Source organism: Protopterus annectens, chromosome 7.part0 (assembly GCF_019279795.1).
Source record: "Protopterus annectens isolate FY-2018-M chromosome 7.part0, PAN1.0, whole genome shotgun sequence".
In the NCBI taxonomy this organism is placed as follows: Eukaryota; Metazoa; Chordata; order Ceratodontiformes; family Protopteridae; genus Protopterus; species Protopterus annectens.
The window spans coordinates 190,550,179-190,571,451 of NC_056739.1; the positions used below are offsets into that span (position 1 = coordinate 190,550,179).

The 21,273-nt window shown below is 43.1% G+C and overlaps 1 protein-coding gene across 1 annotated transcript in view; it reads right to left on the reverse strand.

Annotated features, from left to right (window-relative positions):
• The window catches only part of KDM5B (lysine demethylase 5B), a 2,307,736-nt gene that overhangs the window by 1,947,907 nt on the left and 338,556 nt on the right, over positions 1 to 21,273 (reverse strand). Inside the window, exon 4 of the mRNA XM_044076151.1 lies at positions 11,518 to 11,655. Coding sequence (XP_043932086.1) covers positions 11,518 to 11,655 — 138 coding nt within the window. The remainder of the gene's footprint in view (positions 1 to 11,517; positions 11,656 to 21,273) is intronic.

The window sequence follows — 21,273 nt, forward strand, 5'->3', positions numbered from 1 at the left end:
TTAACCAAGCATGTCTTCTAATGACCGTGCCAGTGGCAGCCGCCCTGCAAGTGGCCTCCAAAGCATCAAAACCACAGTGTAAGGTATGTTTCCCCACCTGCTCAGTAGCATGCATCAAATCATGTAATTCCTTATTGTCTGCACATGCAGAAATGGTACCCAGTTTTTGTTTCATAACAGATGAAAGGTATTGCTGATATTTCAACATATGAAATTGACAATTTAAAGCCCTAATAGATAAAGTAGGAGAAGTGTACACTTTTTTGCCCCATCTCTCCAAAGCTCTAGAATCCTTATCTGACTGAATAGGGTTCTTAGCAGTGGCGGCCTTAACACCCTTAGGACCCTGAGAAATGGTTTTTGGATCAGCAGTAGGATTTTTATAAAGAAACTGGTGGGAGTCAGGGACTCTAATATCTATCAGGTTTAGCAGGGGCTGGAGGAAAGGAGTCAGGAGTTAAATTAGACTCAGAAAAGACATCATCCACAATATCCAAAATAGGAGGAATAGCCAGGGGTCTGTGTTGGGGAAGAAGAAGGAAATCCCTAAGCCTTCTCTTAGATTCAGAGTACTCCTGTCCTTCCCAGTGAAAATGTTCCCTCATGTCATGTAAAGTTTCCCCAAAAGAATAATCCTCAGGAGAAGCTGAAGGAATGGATTCCTCAGCATCAGAATCCTCATAAGGAGGGAAAGTATAATCCCGTTCAGAGGAAGACACTGAAGAGATAGATGCCTGATCAGAGGATTCATAATCCAATTCTTGTCTTGGCCTTTTGTCTGGAGGGGGGTGTGAACCCCTAATCATAGTTAGCAAATCCTCCGCCATTTTAAGCATTTGTTTTTGAGATTTAGGTCCCGGATCAGAGACGACCTGGGCTTGAGTCTGTTTTAGGAGGAGTCTTTGCCTTTACCTGAAGCTGCGCAGGCCTGAAAACCCCCTCAGAAGCCGGTACCTGCACAGCGGCTCCAGACCCATCCGAGGGAGCATTATCCGAAGGTCCTGCACCTGGAGTATTCGAAAGCCTAGTTGGCTCCTCGTGGGAGTCCATTTCGGCAAGTGGTTCTGTAATGGCCGACGACAGGGGCTGCGAAAGCGACTCACTAACGGCCGAACCGGCAGCTGGCTCTGATTGTAAACTGTCTGATTTGGACCTCGGAGGCCTATCCTTATCCTTGCGCCTTTTATGAACTCCAGTAGTCGGAAGCGTGTCAGACGACATGTTATAATTAAATAGCCTCCCAAAGTAATGAAAGGCAAAATCGTATCTCCGTTTAATAGTACGTTGATTAAATCTAGCACAAAACCGACAACTAGCTACGTCGTGGTCAGGGCCTAGACAAGGAATACAGTAAGTGAAAATCCTTATGAGGTATTTGCTTCCCACATGAAATGCAATTATTAACTTTTTCTGACATCGGTCTGGAACAAGAAAAAAGTTTCCCCAACGGGGTACTTAGCTTTGAAAAGAAGAATGTCTTCGGTATGAAGCACCAAAAATAACAGGAGTCAGCCGACCGGCACTAGCGAACCGCTTCCACCGCGCGGCAAGAAAGACTGGAGAACATGGTGTCGGCTGGTAGCTTTGTACCCCTGGTGCACTGACGTCAGGGAGGGTGAGTACACAGCCGACGCTGGACCCAGAGACTTTGGGATTCTGGCCGACCGAGGGCTGCCTGCCGGCAGGAAGAACCCTACAGTGATGACTGCAACAGTGAAACACGATGAACATCAAACATGGAATTTTATGGTGAGTACATAAAGTACAGTTGTGTACACTAAACCCAAATGCGGTGACTGCAACAGTGAATAACACTCTAACTTAGTCTACATTTATGTTATCTGCTTGCAGTAGCCCTCAGTCGGACTGATTAACAAATTCTTGGGTCCTGCGTCAGTTGCTGCCCCTTCTTCCATGACATCAGGTAGTCAGGGGTACAAAACATGCAGCAGACGCCATTACATCAGTTTTTCTTGCCCTAGATGTCAGGTGCCCCCCTAAAGGCAAGCAATTGTCTTTCGGCTTTTCCCAGTTAGGGGTCGCCACAGCGGAACTCCGGTCTGCTAATGATTGGCAGTAGAGTTTTATGTGCTGGCTTGCCGGGCCTAATACACAACCCCCTTCAACAAAGGAACGCCCATTCACGCATGTCGCCACAGAAGACACTCTGAGAATTGAACGGGCAACGTCTAACTGTGAGGCGACAACGCTACTGCAGCACCACCACCAAGGGAAGCAATTAAATCTATAAATATACAAGGTTATACCTCCAACAAAAAAGCAAACACCAAAAAGCTTTTGAGCATAGTAAAGTAGAGTAGAGGTATAGCCAAAAGAAAAGGGGCTGCAGGGAGGGTAACCAGGACTGCAACAGTGAATACACTCGAACATCTACATTTATGGTAAGTGTACACAACTGTACTATGTTCTTAGAGTTTCACTGTTGCAGTCATCACTTTTGGGTAGATTCCCAAAGCTAAGGATGGGAAGAGGAATTTAAATAGTATTAGGACCAGCTAAAAGGACCTGCAAGACTGCAGTGGCAAAGCCAGCTCTGGATTTAGAGAAAACTGGCAGATGGTAATGCTTGGTGAAAGTATGTACAGAACTCCAGGTAGCAGCTTCTAGGATGTCCCTGGTAGGGACGCCTCTGAGAAAGAGAAGTAGAGGTAGATGCAGCCCTGGTAGAGTGGGGTCTGATCCCATGGGATAGGATTTCCATGGTGTTTGTAGCAAAAATGAATGCAATAGATATCCATTTGGAAATGATTTGCTTTGAAATAGCCTTCCCCTCTGCCCCTGCAGCAAATGCCACCAGCAGTTGATCAGATTTCCTTTGAGGTTTAGTTCTGTCCAAGTAGAATCTAAGTTGTCTGTGCACATCTAAGGAGTGCAGAATCCGTTCCCCTTTGTTCTGTGGATTAGGAAAGAAGGTTGGCAAATATATGGACTGATTAAAGGCCACACTGGATACCACCTTGTGCATAAAAAAGGGATTGGTCCTGAGGGACACCCTGTCCGCATGAAAGATGATGAAAGGCTCCACTGCCATGAGGGCCTGTAATTCAGATACCCTTCTTGTGGAAGAGATTGCTTACAGGAAAGCTGTTTTCCAAGAAAGGAATTTTATGACCGCAGTGGCAGCTGGCTCGAAAGCAGGAAGGGTGAGCTTTTCCAATACAAAGTTGAGGTCCCAGGCTGGAGTTTGAGCTCTCCTGGGTGGTCGTAGATTTTTGGCCCCTCTGAGGAACTGCTTAAGCAGTGGATGAGAGAAGAGGGATGGTTCTGTGTTATAATGAGCTGAGATGGCTAAGGCGTGAATTTTGACGGAGGGGAAAGACAGGCCCTTATGAAGCATCTCGTTAAGTATTGTAAAATCTGAGGTAAATCGGGCACTGTTGTGCTCATCCCTTGAGATTGGTTCCAGGCACAGAATAGTTTCCATTTTTCAGCGTAAGACTTTCTGGTACTAGGCCTCCTTGCCTCTAAAATAATATCCATCATTGGTTTACTGAGGGATGGTAAAGGAGAAATTATGTAATTAGCCAGACTGCTAGATTCAGTGTTTGAAGTTGAGGATGCAGAATTTGATTCTCATGCTGAGACAATACAGTAGGAGTCTGAGGCAGGTGCCATGGGGCCCACAGTGACACTGCACAAGAGGGGGTACCAGTGCTGGCGTGGCCAGTCTGGTACAATCAAAATCGTCCTTGGTTTGTATTGTTTGATCTTTAGTAGTACCTTTGGAGAGCAGAGGCAGAGGAGGAAAGGCCTAAACAGATAGGTTTTTCCAGCTGATGGACAAAGCATCCACTTTCCAAGCTTGCTTGTGGGGAGTCCTTGTGCAGAATTTGTCCAACTGATAGTTTTGGGGTGAGGAAAACAGGTCTATATCTGGGCTCCCCCATTTGCTTGTCAACATGTTGAAAATCCTTGGTTTCAGTTTCCACTCATGTGGGTCCATGAGGTTTCTGCTTAGTTTGTCTGCCAGTGTATTTAGCTTTCCTGGCAGGAATTGAGCTTGTAAATGTACCTGACAGCTCAGGGCTGTGTTCCACAATGCCTTGACTAGCCTGCAGAGGGGGTAAGAATGTGTACCCCCCCCCCTGCTTTTTTATGTACCACATAACAGTGGTGGTGTCCGTATTTATCATTAATAGTCCTGGAAGGATGTGGTCCTTGAAGGCTGTCAGAGCAGTCTGTACAGCTAACATTTCTTTTTGATTGATAAGCAGGTGCATTTGACTTGGGTTCCATTTGCCCTGAATGCACTTCCCTGCCAGGTGGGCCCCCCATGCATAGTCTGATGCGTCTGTTAAGGTTTGGGTGGCAGGGGGTACTGTGAATGGTAGTCCCTTGTTTTTCTTGGCTTTCCAAGTGGAAATGCTCCCTTAGAGTATGCAAGGTTTCACCAAAAGAAAAATCCTCTGAAAGGGAAGCAGAGGGAATAGAGTCATCTGCACCAGAATCCTCATAAGTAGATAAGGGCAAATCCAGATCATCAGAATAATCTTAAAAATCAGAATCCTGGTCAGAAGATTCATAAACAACGTCAGTCCTAGGTCTCTTAGAAGTGTGGAAGCTTGGCTTCCCCTGATTAGAGAGTTATAAGATCTTCAGCTATTCTTAACTGTTTTTTTAGGCATAGAGGCCTGAGCATGCAGCCTGGGCGTCATTTTTTTAGGCATGATTCGAGATTTAGGCCTAAAAGAAGGAGGAGGCGTCAATTTAATATGCAAGTCCATAGGCCTGAATACATCCTCAAAAGCCGGTGCCTGCACAGCAGTTCTGGACCCATCCAAGGTAGAGACATCCACAGGTTCCATAGTTGAAGCATCTCGCGGCATACCGGACTCCGAATGAGTCTCAGTAGAGGCCTGCGAATCAGAAGTAGTAGGTATCAGGGGCTGCGAAAGCACTCACTGAGTACCAGCAAACTGGCGACTGGCTTAAGAGAAGCGTCTGTAGTTTTGGACCACGGCAGCCTGTCTCCGTCTTTATCCTTGCGTTTTTTACGGAATCCCGGTAGTTGGATAGCTAACAGATGACATTTCTGGATAATTAAATGGAGAACTGAAATATTTTGAGGTGAAAAAATACAGATTATGGATAGTGTGCTGATTAAATAAAGCACAAAACCGACTGCGGGGTACGTTGTGGTCAGGGCCTAGGCAAGGAATACAGTACGAATGAAAATCTTTATGAGGTATTTGCTTTCCACAAGAAATGCAATTATTAACTTTTACTGACATTGGCAAGGAGCAAGAAAAAGTTTCCCCAACGGGGAACTTAGCTTTAGTTGAAGACTTTGGTTCTGAAACTCGAAAATGAAAATTTCAGGAGTCGGACGACCGGCACTTACAAATTGCCTCTGCTTCGGGCACCGCACGGCAAGAAAGACTGATGTAATGGCGTCGGCTGCATGTTTTATACCCCTGACGACCTGACGTCATGGAAGGGACAGCAACCGACGCAGGACCCAAGACTTTGTTAATCAGGCCGACTGAGGGCTACTGCAAGCAGATAACCTAAATGTGATGACTGCAACAGTGAAACACGATTCATTGCTGGTTGGGACAGCGTCCCTAACACCTTCTTTCTTGGATGGCTCAAGGGAATATAATCTTCAGAACAGTGGACCCAAAGGAAGCCCTGTTCCAAGAGGCCATGTCTACTTTGTAATGAGTAATAAAGGTATGAGGCCTGACCCATGTAACCTTTGCACAGATCGAATCCAATGGTAGTCTGGCCTGGAAAGCAGTTGTTGGAACAGTTCTTGTGGAATGGCCCTTCACTTTGCCAAATAATTGTCTGTGATGAGAACTGTATGTAAACGACAAATCTATGAGCCATTTTGACAGTGTTACTTTAGGCAATCCTTTCTTTTGTTCTGAAAAGGACACAAACAATTGGTCCAATCTTCTGAAAACATTTGTCCTATGGATGTAGAAACGTAACTGCCTACTTACATCCAAACTGGTGTAATCTATATTCTGCCCTGTTGCCATAGTTTGGGAAAAACACTGGTAATTCGATAGCTTGATTTAGATTGGTCTCTGAGCACACTTTTGGGAGAAAGGAAGGATTACTACATAATGAGACCCTGTCTTTGTGAAAATTATGTAAGGATGACTACTGAAAGAGCTTGAATTTCAGATACTCATCTAGCAGTAGTAATAGAGACTAAGAAAAGTGTCTTCCATGACAAAAATTTTAAGTCAACATGATGCTGGTTCAAAGGGAGACAAAATTAAGGATGATAGAACAAAATTTAAATCCCATGGCTGGAGACTCTCTGACGGGGGGGGAGGGGGGGGGTCCCAGCAAAAATGTCCCTCTTAAAAAGGCCTTACAGAATTTGCTGGATATGATTTTGAGTCCCATTTCCCCAATGTGAAAATTAAAAATAGTAGCGGTTAGCTGGACTAACTGTAGCTGCTGCCACACTCTCGTTAAAAAATTTTGGGAGAAATTCTAGCACTGCTCTAACAGGGGCCATAAAGGGATCTATATTGTTTTTGCCAGTTCAGTAAGAAAATCTCTATTTGCTAGAATAAAGTTTCCTAGTAGATGGCTTATGAGAAGAAATCAATACATGTCTAACTGCAGGTGAAATGTCATGGAGCCTGGTTATCTGTGGAACTGGAGAAGCCATGCTGTCAACTTTAGGGTCTGGATCGATGGCTGGAACTCTCCTGACGAATGGGTCAGCAGGTCTGGAACTAGGTTCAGAATCCATGGTTCCTCCTGGAGATAGGTCTGGAGAAAGGGGAACCAAATCTATAGAAGCCAGTACGGTGCAATGAAAATTAAGGTACTTCTCAACGTGTTGGCTTTCTGAAGGATCTTTGGTATCAAAGGAAGGGGAGGGAAAGAATAAAGTAGTCCCGGGGGCCAATCATGTACGAGCGCATCCCTCGGTGACTTCCCCGAAGGGGGAAATCAGGGCAAAACAGCTGCTGCACTTGGCATTCATGGACGTGGCGAAAAGGTCACAGCAGGGCTGGCACCATCTGCGAAAATCTCTTCAGCAACCACTTCTTTTAGGGACCACTCATGTGGCATTAGAATGGCTCTGCTGAGTTTGTCCGCTATCAAGTTGGATTTTCCCGTGATATGCACTGCTATCAGAAAATGTTGAGAAGAGACAGCCCATTGCCATACCTGTTGAGCCTCCCGGCACAGGGGATAGGGTTTGGTTCCTCCTTGTTTATGTACCACACTACTGACATGTTGTCTGAATTGCAATAGTTCCTACTGGTAGAGTAACCTGGAATGCTTGGAATGCATAGAGCACCACTCTCATCTCTGGGACATTGATATGCAAGTGGTTCTCGTGTTTCTGCTAGATGCCTTGGACAGTCTTTCACAGATAATGCCCCCCTCACCCGATCTGAGAAGTGTCCATGGTCAGTGTGGCTGTTGGTTGCGAAAAAACGAATGGGCAACCCACAGATAACGGATTCGTTTCGAACCACCACCATAGGTCCTAGCTTGGAGATCTTGCAGCAATTTCTTTGGCAGGTTCCGAAGCCGGATCTGATGCTAGAGTTCTTTTTCCTGATTTTTCAGATCTGGAGGAAGGAGATCCAGAAGAATGTTTGGAGCTCTGAGACCCTTACCTCTGAAAAGGGAACCTTAAGTAATACTCTCACAATCAACTTGTTCTTGTGTTCAAGAAGCATTCTACTACTGAACGCAAGGCAGAATGCACAAGATTCCTGTAAATGGAGGGCACTCAGGTAATAAAATGCAACTGGTGTGCCCATTTAAGAGACATCTTTTGACTACATTTGTCACACTTTTTGAACCCAAACTGCTTGGGTTCTTTCTGATCCTTAGACATAACTGGCCAGAAGTCACCTGATCTGCTTGAGTGGCAAATGAGATCTGGGTATTATTCCCAGTGCATCATGGGATAGGGCACAGCCTTGAGCCACTGGAAGCTCTCGAGCTTTTGAATTAGGCCAAGTTGGAACCGATGCTCGGTTCCGAAACCAACCATTGAATGAAGGTGAGATAGGACAACATAACATTGAAAGTTTCCTCAAGAAGTGGAGAGATGGCACATGCAGCTTTTGTCAAACTACAACATACTTCTCTGCAAAATGTTTGAGAATCAGAGGGCTAGGGGAGCAGACATTCCTGAAAATAGCATCCTTCTCAAAGGATACAGGGACAACAGGCCCTTTCACAACAGCTATCTTCTATAAATTTCTGTATTCATCTCTTTTCCTGCAGATTCAGATTCTTTGATAAATATGGACACATATCTAATGGAGACCAGCAATAGGGGGCCTTCATTTTTATCTCATATAGATGTCTTGGGAATTGGCATCAGGCTGTCATACTATTGTTAATATGGAGGAGGTCTGGATATGCTGCAGGACCACAATTTCAGTCTCCAAAGGGTCTTTAGAAGGCAGAGGTGCAAAAGAAGAGCCACAGAGGCAAGGACCAATAATGCTCTACTCACCAAAGATTAATCCTGTAGGCCCTCAAATGGCTTGCAGGATCATAAAGGCCATGTCCTTTCTGATTACAAAACCATCTGCTACTACCTTCCTTGGTTTTGATTTTTTTGGGGTTTACCTTTTTATTTCTTATCTGTATTACTGGTTGAAAGGTCTCCTGTATGGAGACGTGCAGATAGGCTCTGTCTCATGTTGAATCGTTTTATATTCAAAAAAGCTCCACAATTTCAAGCTCTACAAAGAACAGTTTTCTTACAAAAGTGCAGTTTCACAAGATGTGCCGGGCTGGCAGTGACACCGTAAAACTCCACTGCCAATCAATAGCAGACTGGTGATCCGCTGTGGCAACCTCCAACAGGGAAAAGCCCAAAGTCCTAAACACAGAAGTGCTAGCCTTTTGAGATATTAACTTTCACAAGGGCACCATCAGCCTTGGCATAATCCCCCCCCCACACACACACACAGTTTGCAGCCAACTGCCAGAAAGGTTAGCAATCACAAACTGGATCCTTATGGCAGTGTTCTAGGAAGTGGACAAATTACAGCGAAAAAGTGGACAAGGCATGGCTGTTCTTCCACATCTAATGAGCCTACTGAAGTCCGTGCCATGGGAAAAAAATCTGTTTAGGAAATGTCGAATGCTCTTGAAGTCAGGCCAGATGAGCAAATGTTTGGTTTACAGGTAACACCCTAGCTATCAAATGACATTGCAGCAATGTCCTGATTCTTACAGACATCATTTCATCCAATCCCTCTGTGATCAGAAAGCGACACAAGATTACTGACCCTGCTACAAAAACATTTGCTACAGCCCCTCTGAGCAGCAAGTCTGGGCCGGTCTAAAGAGATCAGCAGAGATGGCCCAGCAGAGATGGCCCAGAATACCAATCTGGAGAAGAGGTCATTCTCAGAAGGGACTGGTCAGTTGTACAACTCTATTACAACTGAAAAGAGTAAGAATCCACTGGTCCTTTGTGAAGTTTCTCCAAGCCAGTGTGAATCCTTCAAACCAATACTACAGGTGAAATCTCAAAATCATGAGAGTTGAAGATGACGGTGCTTGCCACATGATCTTCTTCTTGCAAGACTTAACTGTCACAAAGGAAAAGACAGTCACTTTCACTGCCTTCATCTGATGGTGGGGAGGCCATCTTTTGGGGTTAACTAGCCTTAGAAGTGGAAAGAGGGGAATCACAAAGGTACTACAGACATGAAGGCACAACTCCTCTGCAAGTCACTGATCCTCAAGTCCTGCATAAGATTATTCAAAAAATTTTCCTCAAGAAAAAGTCTTCCCTAATCTTGCTCCCAGTTTCTCCTTCAGAAAACCAAATCTCAGTCATGCTCTGCTGATGCACACATGCACAATGAAGTCCGCAAACCTAAACAAAATATATGCATAATCAAATTTACAGTGGGATACAAAACAGTCCATTGTAGAAACTAGGGAATTTCCACAAGACCTCCAGTTCAGAAAGAGGCCCTCAAGGATTTGCTAAGTTGGAATACAGAATAGTGAAAATAGCAGCAAATGGTACTGCACCTCAATATGGCAGTGTAAAACTCCTCTGCCACACCTGTCCAATTGTCAGGTGGTAAGGTGACCACCAATGCAATCTCTGTGACCTAAAAAGGAATGAAAAGATCACAATGCAAGCCAAAAGAGCAGTCTGTGCACCTTCAAGCTGCTTACATAGCATCCTTAGAAACTGGTTCTGCAAACAGAATGACCCCAAGCTCCTCCTGAGATGGCTAAGGGGGGCCTAAGCTAGTCTAGGCATTTCCTCATTATCCTGAGGGACTTTCCAAAGACTTGTTTTCTAGAACACAAAACTTGAGGAAGGGTGTGGTAGATTCACTATCCTTGCTTATCTCCAAAGCACTGTCCTTGGGGCTCCAGCAACCCACAACAGCTAGTGTGTGAAGAATGCCCCACAACCAGCAGGAGGGGAGGATAAAGCTGCACATGTACCACACAAAGGCAAGCATTCTGACCAACATGCATGCAAGGTGCAGAGGGAATGGGAATAAGGGATGTCCCATGTACCCACGAGACATGCACCATGTCTGCCACTGGCTTCGGACCATAACCTCCAAAAATAAAAATCCTACACTTACAACTAAAGCTCCCAACCACACAAACATCTGCTTGATTACAAAGACTCCAAGAAGTAAACCTTGCTGTGGGGTGACCTGAAAGACCACCTCAACCAGGACCTTCTAGCCTAAATCAACCTGGTGGACACTGCAAGCAGGAAAATCCCAAGAACCAATGATCCATGACATGGTAACTCAAACGACCTTTTCTCCACATCAGACTGGAAGGCTTCCTTCGGCTCCAAATGAACTGACTGGAGAGGAGACTTTTGGAGTGATAGGTAGTGCAAAACCCCAAAGATATACAGCCAAAAGGTTGGAGTTTGGCAGATACCTCCTCTAGCCCCTTTATCACACACTTCCAAAATGGATGACCTCTGCAGGCATGAGCTCAGCACCTGCATGGATGGAGGGAGGGCAAGTCTAACACTGGACTTGCCACTGGGTTTAGGCTGTAAACTACTCTCAGACTGGCTTGCTCTTGTGGCAATATTCTGATCTCTTCAGAGGCTGACGAGAGTGCTTTTGCCTCTTACTCTGTAAAAGACTCTGAATAGCCCTTCATCTTTTCATCCAGAAGGTATCCTAAAAGCATGTTCACAAAGGATGATTAAGCCACTGACTTTGTGCAGAGACCCTACTACACTATCCTTGATCTCAGCAAAAAGGCCAAAAAACTAAATCACTAAGCCAATACAGACATTACTGGTGGCTGAAAGGTTAAAAAATTATATTATGGTGGGCAATGGAATACGTGAGGCAACACCTGAAAGTGACATCTTCCAAGTTTTTGCTGAATGGTAACTGGTAAGGAACGTTAACCTGACCAAATTTAAGACATTAAATCATCATCTAGGAACCCCTGATGAACCAAAAGCTATTATGCACAAGGTTAAACCACCATCAAAAGCTCAACTGTAAAATGGCAAATAGTATTGAATCTCACCTCTGACCGCATGCGTTTGGCTCGCCGTGCCTGTGTACCATTTTCAGAAGGCTTGAGAGACTGTCTCTGGGCAATATCATGAGGCTTGTACTCCTTGTCTTTTGCATCATCATTCATCAAAGTTGGCTTCTGAACACACTGTACATATAGAGAGAGAAAAACTGGTCAAATCAGTACACACATTTCAGCAAGCAGGCTGCTTGACTAACAAATAACTTGATCTGTGCAACAAGGTCACAATAAAAAAGGCACTTTGAGTTGACTGGCTTGCTCAGTTAAATACATAAAGCCATTCTAATCTAGTGAGCACACCCACATTACTTAGATCATACCTTAACCCCTGCAGTGACAATGCGAGGATTCAGAAAGATTATGTATACTGCATGACAAAGAAAAGCATCAATGACGGAACTACATTTTGTGATTTCCTGTTAAGCTAAATGGCAGAGATGATGATCTGCTTGAAACTCTGGCCTCATTTTGTGGAAATTTTACTTGCTCTGCCTACAACAAACATTCACAACACTGTCCGATATATGTAAATTTTCTGAAGGACCACAACCCAAAACAAATTGGGATACAAAAAGGGTCCTTTTTAGCTAGTGAATTTCTCCCAACAACCTTACTTACAATAAATATTTTATGATAGTTGTTACTTACGTTTGATTGGCAAGGTAGAGCACTAATAAAGCATGACCAACTACTTGCTCAGTCCAGGCTAGTTAGTACAACAAAAATCATCAAACAGAAAGGACCTGTGCAAAGTAAACACCGAAGAAAGCAAGGTTACAGCCACAGCAATGTGTGTGTAAATTACTGGTAGCCAATTCTTGGGAACGTAACATACAATTTGAGAGAGTCACTACTGCAACCCTAAGACCCAAAACTGAATAATGAAGTTTAGAAAAAAAGGGAAAGAAGAAGAAGAAGAAAAAAAAAAAAAACATGAATGCTTAAAGTTACTGCACTCTTTTATATCCGTTTTTGCTACAAGTGGCATTATCACCAAAACTGCCCTACCTTGGAGAATGTAAAATATTCAGCCACTACAACCTCACTCTATTTACAAAAATCTCCATTATTCAGATTCCATTGCACTGCTCCAGAAAGTGCAGTTAGAGCTCAGATTTTCAAAAAGTTTAAAAATTATTTATTGTGGTCTAATTTTTTGTATCACAAAAATCTGGCATTTTAACAGGGGTGTGTACACTTTTTATATCCACTGTAGCATGCAGAGAAAACCTGACATTTTCTGCTGTACCAGAGAAACGGAAAGGAATAGACTATTTTATATAAGCAGAAAAACAATTGGACTGGTATTCCACAGCAGGATTTAACAGAAAGGGCACATCCTGTGTGTGCTCCAAACATGGCCATGAGAAAGCAGAAAGACCTGTAGTAGTAAAGAGGCAATCATACCAGTATGAAGAGTTGATCCCAGCAAAACTGTGGCAGAAGGGCAAAGTATTAAAAACTGGAGACAGTTTTTGAGGAAAATAATTACCCACTGTACACCAGGCAGAACAGAAGTAAATTTATCCCAGCAAATTAGGGAAAGTCAAGAGGCAGGTGTGAGATTCAAGCTACTGTACCCAGCTGTCTTCAGAATACTTTTCCTGGAGATTAAAAGTCATTTTTGATGTAGAACAGGCCAAGGAGGAAATACAAGTTTGTCCAACAAAAAGTTAGCCATTAAACAGAAGGAGACTGCTTCTCATTCTTCTGAAAATAGGTAAGGGTATTTCATCCAGGAACAAGGAGGTCATAACATCCCTGTACTCCTCCCTCATGAGACCCATTATCAAGTACAATGCCCCCTTTGGCATGTACCTTGCCAAACACATGCAGCAGCTGGAGAGACCACAGAGGTTTCTGACCAGGAAAATCCAGGGTCTCAAACACCTATCCTATACAGACAGGCTAAAAGCCCTGTCCCCTCTACTCAGTCTCATACAGACTGCTCAGCGGTGACCTGTGTCTGGCATACAAGGCCATTTGAGATCCAGCCTTGATGGAGTTGCTGCATATCCGTACGTCAAACTCCGCTCAAAACCCGCATGCACGGCCTCAACCTGGTCTGTAACATGAACAGAACTTGTTGGCGGGACAGATTTGTGTCCCAAAGACTCCCCCATCTGTAGAATAAACTCCCTCTCCATGTCAAGCAGAGTACCTCACTAGCCCTCTTAAGAGGAACCTGGACAACTGGATGGAAAATGGAAAATACAGCCCTAGGAACCCATCATTGTCCCTGCTGGACAGGGGAAACAGGTGCTGACTGTGGTAACATGGGCAAAATTCTTAGCTAGGCTTATATGGGCCTCCATGCCAATAGCCTAGTACCGTTCTATGAACCTGTGAATAAAACTCATAAAGAGACTTTGCCAATGAAACATTTTCCAGTAAACCAAAGGAAAATGCTTGAGAGAGAGAAGGCACAGGTGCCATCTAGAAGAACTCTGAGTACCTTGGACTTGAACCAGAACATGGGGTTAGGAGACTCACATGAACAGGGAGATGGACATGAACAGGAAGACCAACACCAGTGAAATTAGTGCAGGAGATTATAAAGCAATCACATTTCTGAAATGTGAGTTTATAAGAAAAGGTAAAGAGGCTAGACTTTTGTTGACTATGATAAACTTGTGGGAAACAAACGCATACACCCCACTTCAAAGTCATTGCTTGGAAGGACAACGGAAGAAAGGGGAAAAAATAACCAAGTAAAACAATTCAATTTTTGCTCTTAACAGTATTTGTATAAAATGTTTCATGACAAATTACATGTTATACAATAAAGAAATGTAAAAATAGAAGCGCTGGACAAAATCATGCTTAATATGCTGTAATTGTGAGTTGAAGTGGGGATGGGGTGTAAAAGTGTACATATTAAAATGTATGTAGAGCTGAATGTTTTCACTTTTACAGAAGTGCATGTCTGGATTAAGGCTCTGGCTTAATCTAAGAATTTTGTGTGTAAGCAAGTAAATAAAACAACACTGAATGTAATGAAGTTTTTCTTTAGCAAATAATGTTCAGTGCGAGTTGAGAAGTCTGCAGCTGAAGGCTGTGGTACATTTTTTACCCAAGTTCTATGGAGATGAGCTGAATATAGAGGAATAGCAATACAACTCAACAGCTCTTTTTTATTTATTTATTTTTTTTAAGACAAAGTTAGTTTTCTAAGAGCATCTTCTTTCGGCTTTTCCCGATTAGGGGTCGCTACAGCGGATCACCTGTTTCCATTTCTTCCTGTCCTCTGCATCTTGCTCTGTCACACCAACCATCTGCATATCCTCTCTAACCACATCCATAAACCTTATCTTAGGCCTTCCTCTTTTCCTCTTACCTGGCAGCTTCATCCTTAACATCCTTTTCCCAATATACCCAGCATCCCTCCCCAGCATATGTCCAAACCAACACAATTTCGCCTCTCTGGCTTGGTCTCCAAACTGTCCAACCTGGGCTGACCCTCTAATATACTTATTCCTAATCCTGTCTACCCTCGTCACACCCAGTGCAAATCTTAACATCTTTAACTTTGGCCACATCCAGTTCGGACTCCTGCCTTTTTGTCAGTGCCATTGTCTCCAACCCATATAACATAGCTGGTCTCACTACCCTTCTGTAGACCTTACCTTTCACTCTTACTGGTACTAGTCTGCCACAAATCACTCCTGACACTCTTCTTCACCCACTCCACCCTGCCTGTACTTTCTTCTTCACCTCTCTTCCACACTCGCCATTACTCTGAACTGTTGATCCCAAGTATTTAAACTCATCCACCTTCGCCAACTCTACTCCCTGCATCCTCACCATTCCTCTATCCTCCCTTTCATTCACACACATACATTCCTTCTTAGTCCAGCTGACCTTCATTCCTCTCCTCTCTAGAGCATATCTCCACCTCTCCAGGGTCTCCTCAACTTGTTCCCTACTCTCAATACATATCACAATGTAATTTGAAAACATCATAGTCCACAGGGACTCCTGTCTGATCTCATCTGTCAACCTGTCCATCACCAGTGCAAATAAGAAAGGGCTCAGAGCTGACCCTTGATGTAATCCCACCTCCACCTTTAATGCATCTGTCACTCCCACTGCAGATCTCACTGCTGTCACACTACCCTTGTACATATCCTCATGCATACTCATGCATACTTCTCTGCCACTCCCGACTTCCTCATACAATACCACAGCTCTTCTCTAGGCACCCTGTCATATGCTTTTTCTAAGTCCACAAAGACACAATGCAACTCCTTCTGACCTTCTCTGTACTTCTCCATCAACACTCTCACAGCAAACATTGCATATGTAGTGTTTTCTAAGAACATATAAACTGTTTTTCACAACTGGGAAGGGAATAAAGATAAGAAAAGAAACAATTAATGCAAGTGGGAGCACAGACTAACGTGATTAGCATGGATAGCCCTTAAATTTAGGTTAAGTAATGCTGATGTGTGCAGCTGTTGACAGACTCATAACAGGAGCTTTAAACTTCATTATTTAAATATGTACAAAGTTTTGTACAGTGCTACTTCTAAATTCCCAAGCAACTTGTCTGTGCATTAGTTTCAGTTTTGATGCAACTTCCCCTAGGTTAGTGTAAACTTTTGTGCAAAACTCACTGTGGATACCAATCCTTTATACATTTAAAAAGCACTGAAAAACAAGCTTATCAACCCAGCATTTCTTTTTGGGTTAAATGAAATTAAGAACAGTTACTTGCTAAAATGCAGAAATGTTGTAAAAAATGAAAAAGCAGCACTGAAGATATCTGTTTGAATGAATAATGTACTAAGGGGACAAAACGGGCACAAGTAAAGCTTACAATGACTGTGGCCCCATGTCCATGAGGGATGTAACTTGTTTTTGTGCCTCTACCCATTGATTTTTTGGCAGATCTGGCCAGCCGTTCATCTTTGGCAGAGTATGGAAATGGAATTTGTAACCTTGTGACACTATATTTAGAACCCACTTGTCCTGGGTTATAATGTGCCAATTTTGAGCAAAAAGTGCTAATTTTCCCCCTAAGGGTGCTGCCAGAAGATAAGTGCTTGGTGCAGGCAGGGGAAAGTCATTGGGACTGTTTTCTGTACGTTTGTGATTTATCTTCTCCAGCTTTGGAGGTAGAAGCACCCCCATTGCTTTGACCTATAAGAATTTTGCGCCTGGGATCTGCCCCTAGGGCATTTTGGATCTGCCCCTTTGAGGTCTGTCTGACACAGGAAAGGACCAATTTTTTGTAGGCCAGTGTCTACTAAACCTAGGTGGCTGTACTTGTAAAAAATCTTTAACAGTTTGCACTGATTTAGCTTTGTCCTCCATTTTCTTTAACACCTCTTCTGCCTTAACACCAAACAAAGAATCATGCTGTAAAGGTGCATCTAGTAATTTAACTTTAACATGATCAGGCAGGTTTTGTTCCTTTAACCAAGCACACCTCTTACAGAACCAGTAATTGCGGCACTGCAGGAGGCCTCCAAAGAGAATCAAAACCACATTGCAAAGTATGCTTTCCAACTTGTTCAGCTGCATGCAATAAATCCTGCATTTCCTTGTTTTCTGCACATTCAGAGTTTAACATCATTTGCTGTTTAAGCAATCCCATGACAGGTTGCTGATACTTGAGCATATGAAACTGACAGTTTAAGGCCCTTATAGCCAAAGTTGCAGATGTGTAAACCTTTTCCCCCCATCTATCCAGTGCCCTTGAATCTCTGTCAGAGGGGGTTGGGTTTTTTGCTGTCAAGGCCTTAACTCCCTTTGGGCCCTGTGAAATAGTTTCTGGGTCAGCAGCAGGATTTTTAAAAAGAAATTTGTGAGAGTCAGGAAACCCTCTAATATCGGTCAGGCTTAACAGGAGCTGGGGGTAAGGAGTCAGGGGTCAAACTGGACTCCGAAAACACATCATCTACAATGTCCAACACACGGGGAATGGCTAGAGGCCTGTGCTGTGGTAGTAAAAGGAAATCCCTGAGCCTCTTTTTAGATTCTGAAAAATCTTGGCTTTCCCAGTGAAAATGCTCCCTCATGGTATGCAAGGTTTCCCCAAAGGAATAGTCCTCAGGAGGAGATGCTGAAGGTATAGATTCTTCAGCACCAGAATCCTCATAGGGGGTAAATAATATCCCTGATCAGAAGAGGAATCAGAAGAAACAGAAACCTGATCTGAAGATTCAGTCAGTGTCTTGCTTAGGCCTCTTATCAGGAGGGGGATGGGAATGCCTGATCAAGGTAATCTGGTCTTCGGCCATTTTGATCTGTTTTTTGGGCATAGAGTCCTGTACACGTGGCTCTTGAGTTTGTTGCCTTGCTTTAGAGTCTGCTTTACTCTTTACCTTTGAAGCTGAAGTTGGTTTAATGTAAAGATATTTAGGTCTGAATACAGCCTCAGAAGCCGGTACCTGCTCAGCGGCTCCGGACCCATCTGAGGGATTAGCGTCTGAGGCTCCAATACCTTGAGTATCCAGCAGCATGGCCGACTCTACGTGGGAGTCAGTAGCAGCCTGCGAGACTAAAGTAGTGTGCGTCAGAGGCTGTGAAAGTGTCTCACTGAGAACCGGCGACTGGCTTAGAAGCTTTGTCGTCGGTTTTAGGCCTCGGTTGTTTTTCTCTATCCTTTTCTATGCGTTTTTTTGTAAACTCCGGTAGTCGGATGGCTATCCAACAACATTTCAGGATAATTAAATCGGCTACCAAAATACTTTAAAGCAAAATTATACCAACGCTTAATAGTGCGTTGGTTAAATCTAGCACAAAACCGGCAACCAGTAACGTTGTGATCAGGGCCTAGGCAAGGCATACAGTAAAAATGAAAATCCTTATGAGGTATTTGCTTTCCACAAGAAATACAATTATTAACTTTTTCTGACATCAGTCTGGAGCAAGAAAAAAGTTTCCCCAAACAAGGTACTTAGCTTTATAGAAGACTTCAGATCTGAAACTCAAACACGAAAATCGCAGGAGTCGGCCAACTGGCACTTGCGAACTGCTTCTGCTTCGGGAACTGTGCGGCAAGAAAGACTGAAGAAAATGGCGTTGGCTGCTTCTTTTATACCCCTGATGACCTGACGTCAGGGAAGGGGGCGACAGCAGCCGACGCAGGACCCAAGACTTTGGAATTCAGGCCGGATGAGGGCAACCTGCCAGCAGGATTACCCAAATGTAATGACTGCAACAGTAAAACACGAAGAACATCTGGCACAAGTAAAGTTTACAATGACTGGCCAGTCAAACAGTAACACACACTGCTTTGTTATTCAAAGCCTGGGAAAGTCTCGACTTCTGTGCATGCAAGTACATTAAAAAAGTGCAGCTATAAGGTTGACAGACTGCTTAAAGGAGGGACGGCTTAAACATGTAAAAGCACTGAATACACGTAGAAAAAACAAACCACCTATGTTTTCTTATTGACAACCAATTAAAAAAGCAGATATTTTGATGCTAACTGAAATAAAGGGGATCAGTATCTTATGCTATAAAACAAGTTATAGTAATAGAACCGTATAACAATATAAAATGTAATTAGTGCGTGTATTAGGTAGCTTACTGCAAAATACGTTTTGCACTGCTTTTTGGTTGTAGTCTTCAAATGAGTATGGCAACTGCCTGATCAAGTATCATTCAAAGCAAAAGCTGTCAAATTACCTTCAGGAAAGCACTTGCAGATGAGCAGTTTGCTGCATCAAAAAGTTTATCTTTATCAAACACATACATGTATGACGAACTAGTGATTCTAAAGGTGGGACCGTGAATACAAAAATATACTTAAATATTTACAACCAGCAAAAATGTACAAAAAAGTATGTGTGGTCACACTTTTGATGCACATCATGACACAAGTGCCACAATGTACTTTCAATCTTAACTACAATTAAGTAAGCATTTTCTTAAAAACTTTGCAAGACTTTTACTAAGTATCTGCCCACAGAATGCTATTAAAATGTTTTTTGACAATACTCAAAGACATGCTTGGTGTTTATATACGGACTTTAATGGACTGTCCCCATGCATGTGTTCTTTAAAGTCTACGGACGCATCCCATGAGTACTCACCTCCAGTGACATTAAGGGAAAGTTCAGTAAACTTTTAATGATATCATGGAGAGAAAATTAATAGTATAATAAGGATTTTACTTTTAAGGCTCATTCCTTAAACTGGTACAATATCCAAGGAAGTGCAGCATGGCACTAGACGCATCATATGCCGTGGTGTATAATGCAAGTGTACACGTGTGACTGTATGCTAAGATATGATGTTGTACAGAATTAATGGGACTATAAAGGAAACCTCACCAACTAATGATGTATGCAGTACAAGGAAAAATGAACACTGAATGAAAAGCATGGAGAAATACACATTTAGGCTTCTACTGGCAGAAGCCATTTAATAAAACGGGTACAATTAGAGCAGCCACAAAAACTTGTTAAAGAAAGGGGATCTGGGGGATGCTAAAGACAGAGGACTTTCAAATTACCACACAAAATATGACTGCATTTTCAATAGTACAGGAGGATAATCTGGAGGCAACAACATTATATTCAAGCACTTGTTTAGAAAGAAATGCTTACTGTGTAAATTAATTGTTTTACTTTGGCCTTTTCATGAGAATTTAAAACAAGAGTAGACAGCAAGGAAAATTAGAAGGCATCTGTATCTAAACAAAAGGAGAAGAAAATCCAAAGTGTATGTTACAGCTAGACAGACAGAAAAGTAGAAAAGATATTTACTAGGGTATGAAAGTCTGAATAAAATAAAATCAACAGCCAGACTGCTGTGAATGGGAATGTCAACTGACTGACAGAAGAAATGAAAGCCAGGATTTTCACATACTTTAGGAAATGTAAGCCCCATGTAGTTATGCTACGGGAGTTGCACAATCAAAAAAGTACAGTTGTGTACACTTACCATAAATGCATATGTTAGAGTGTATTCACTGTTGCAGTCATCACATTTGGATTAACTGCTTGCAGTAGTCCTCAGTCAGCCTGATTAACGAAGTCTTGGGTCCCGCGTCGGTTGCTGTCTCTTCTTCTGTGACGTCAGGTAGTCAAGAGGTATAAAACATGCAGCCAACGCCAATACATCAGTTTTTCTTGCCCCAGATGTCAGGTACCCCATAATAAAAAAAATATATATCTGTTGCAGTTATAACATTTGGGTAGATTCCCAAAGCTAAGGATGGGAGGAGGAATTTAGATAGCATTAGGACCAGTTATAAAGCCCTGCAAGACTGCAGTGGCAAAGCCAGCTCTGGATTTAGAGAAAATTGGCAAATGGTAATGCTTGGTGAAAGTACGTACTGAACTCCAGGTAGCTTCTAGAATGTCCCTGGTAGGGACACCTCTGAGAAAGGCTGTAGAGGTAGACGAAGCCCTGATTGAATGGGGTCTGATCCCCTGTGGGATAGGTTTGACATGCTGCTTATGGCAGAAATGAATGCAATGGCCTATCCACTTAGAAAGGGTTTGCTTTGAAAAAGCCTTCCCTTCTGCCCCTGCAGCAAATGCCACCAGCAGTTGTTCAGATTTCCTTTGAGGTTTAATCCTGTCCAAGTAAAATCTAAGTTGTCTGTGCACATCTAAGGAGTGCAGTATCTGCTCCCCTTTGTTCTGTGGATTAGGAAAGAAAGTTGGCAAATGAATGGACTGATTAAGAGCCACACTGGATACCACCTTGGGCATGAAAGAGGGATTGATTCTGAGAGATACCCTGTCCGCATGAAAGACGATGAAAGGCTTCACTGCCATAAGG